At 34.8% G+C, this 1,933-nt stretch overlaps 1 protein-coding gene across 1 annotated transcript; it reads right to left on the bottom strand.

Moving 5' to 3' along the window:
- Nucleotides 1–807: 807 nt before the first annotated feature.
- LOC132613453 (uncharacterized) lies at nt 808–1,716 on the bottom strand. Its single transcript, XM_060327475.1, has 2 exons — nt 1,639–1,716; nt 808–1,329 (listed from the first exon to the last, which is right to left on the bottom strand). Exons 1-2 carry the CDS (start codon nt 1,714–1,716, stop codon nt 808–810), a joined length of 600 nt encoding a protein of 199 aa, XP_060183458.1.
- Nucleotides 1,717–1,933: the final 217 nt, after the last annotated feature.

Here is a 1,933-nt window from a genome sequence, read left to right as displayed (position 1 = left end):
AGAAGAGTAAAACAAGTAAAGCTGGACTATTGAACACACGACTCATTGTTAACCATCTCAAATCAACAACATATCTAAGGAGGATAAATTAACTAGACACAAGAATTTCAAGTGGCTCAAAAAACTTTCTATTTGTAGCCATATTTTCCAGTGGCTCAAAAACTCTCTTTCCAGTAACCTTTTTGTTCTAATTTGAAGGCTAAGGCTAAGAATGGTATAATGTGGCCTTGTGCCATGAAGGGGAAGAGAAGAATTGTTCTCTTTTTCTTCTCCATTATTTGGTTTGAGACCAAAAATCCAAGGCAAGAAAGTTGACATATATAGAGGGGAGGCGAGACAAGAGGTGATTTCTAGTGAAAAGGTCATGAGGCTAATGGAAGTCACTTTAAGGTAATATAATAACTATTGAATAATATTTTATTTATCATCATCAAAATCATACTCAACATCTACCTACACTCTATCCTTCCCAGATTTCACTTGTGGGACTATATATACTGGATATATTATTGTCGTTGTTATGTAGTACAATGATAACTGTCTTTTTAAAATGAATAAAAAAGCAATTAATGAAAATGACAAAGTCTGAATCGAGCAACGACTTACATTAGGGTTCATGTTCACCGACGTGACCAGACGCGTCTTTATGTCCAGTCTCAATAAATAATACTATATCTTGTAAATTTCAAATTCCTTCCGACCTCGAAAACATAAAAGACAATATATATATATATATATATATATATATATATATAAAGAGGAATAATTAACTACAATGAATCAAAAGAAATACTTAGAGTTGTAATCCTACATAGCATTAGGAGAGATTAAAGTCTCGACATATGTTAAACCACGATAGATGAGAGGTGATGCGACTTCAAGCCCAGCAATTTTAACTTGTTCAAACTTTTGTGTTTTTGAATTGTAAACTACTAATTCATCTCTACTTCTCTGAAACAAAATGCCTCCATCCTTCATAAAGCTCACAGGACGGACATGAAATTTGGTCATAACCCGTTCATCATCTGGCACTGGCACTGTAATTGCAAATAGTTTACTCCACGAATAGCTCAAGGTTCCATTCTTTTTCATACGCCAATCTTCGAAATTGGCCAACTCATTAATAAGGGGCGAACAAAACTTTGCTAAACAAAGGCATCCTCCAACAGTGAACAAATTTGGTTGTTCCATTATTAGGTCCCGACGACCTTGAAATAATATTTCTTCAAACTTTTCATTCTTCAAACACAGAGCTAAAATAAGTTTGTTGTCGCTTGACTCCTTTATGATCATATAAACAATTCCATGATCAGCTACAACTATATTTCCCTGAATTTCATAGGGTACGGGTAGCTTCTCATTAATCAATTTCCACGAGTCACTCTTGGTCGAAAATATTTGAACATTATGGCCATCTGGATCTGGATGATATATTAATCCTACTCTAACTATTATGTAATCGTCTGAAGAATTGTCGTATCCTAAACCATAACGAACCCATATCTGATCCTTACCATGAATGGGGATTGGACTAGGGATTGTTCTTCATTCTCTGATGGCCGGGTTCCACAGGACAACATTGTAAGCAGAGAAAGATAGAACAAATAACCCACTGCAAGAATCGACGTACACGTTTACTTTAGCACATTGAACTGTTGTAGGAGGCTCAAGAAGAGAGACAACAGAATCACATTGAAGTGAATAAGGGGAATCCATGGAGTAGTTGTATATTTGTTTCGTTTCCATCCCATAACAAGCCAGACAGATTTTTTGATTTTGACAATTTTTATAATCACTTTTGCATTGATCATGACGAAGATGGATGAATTGGCCATCTTCAATTACTGAACGCCATAATTTGCAAACCGTATAAGTGATTTCACAGGAAGTTTTATCAGTATATATCAATGATATTATCATAGATAATATAGTT

This window comes from Lycium barbarum, chromosome 10 (genome assembly GCF_019175385.1).
Source record: "Lycium barbarum isolate Lr01 chromosome 10, ASM1917538v2, whole genome shotgun sequence".
In the NCBI taxonomy this organism is placed as follows: domain Eukaryota; kingdom Viridiplantae; phylum Streptophyta; class Magnoliopsida; order Solanales; family Solanaceae; genus Lycium; species Lycium barbarum.
Note: the sequence above shows the minus strand (reverse complement) of the source record. Positions and strands in the feature narration are given on the sequence as shown.

Excerpts from the sequence above, each read along its gene's own strand:
- LOC132613453 (XM_060327475.1), bottom strand. The coding sequence starts at position 1,716 with ATGGATTCCCCTTATTCACTTCAATGTGATTCTGTTGTCTCTCTTCTT. Across the intron at positions 1,330-1,638 it reads CAACAGTTCAATGTGCTAAA|GGAAATATAGTTGTAGCTGA; the intron begins GTAAACGTGTAC and ends TATGAAATTCAG.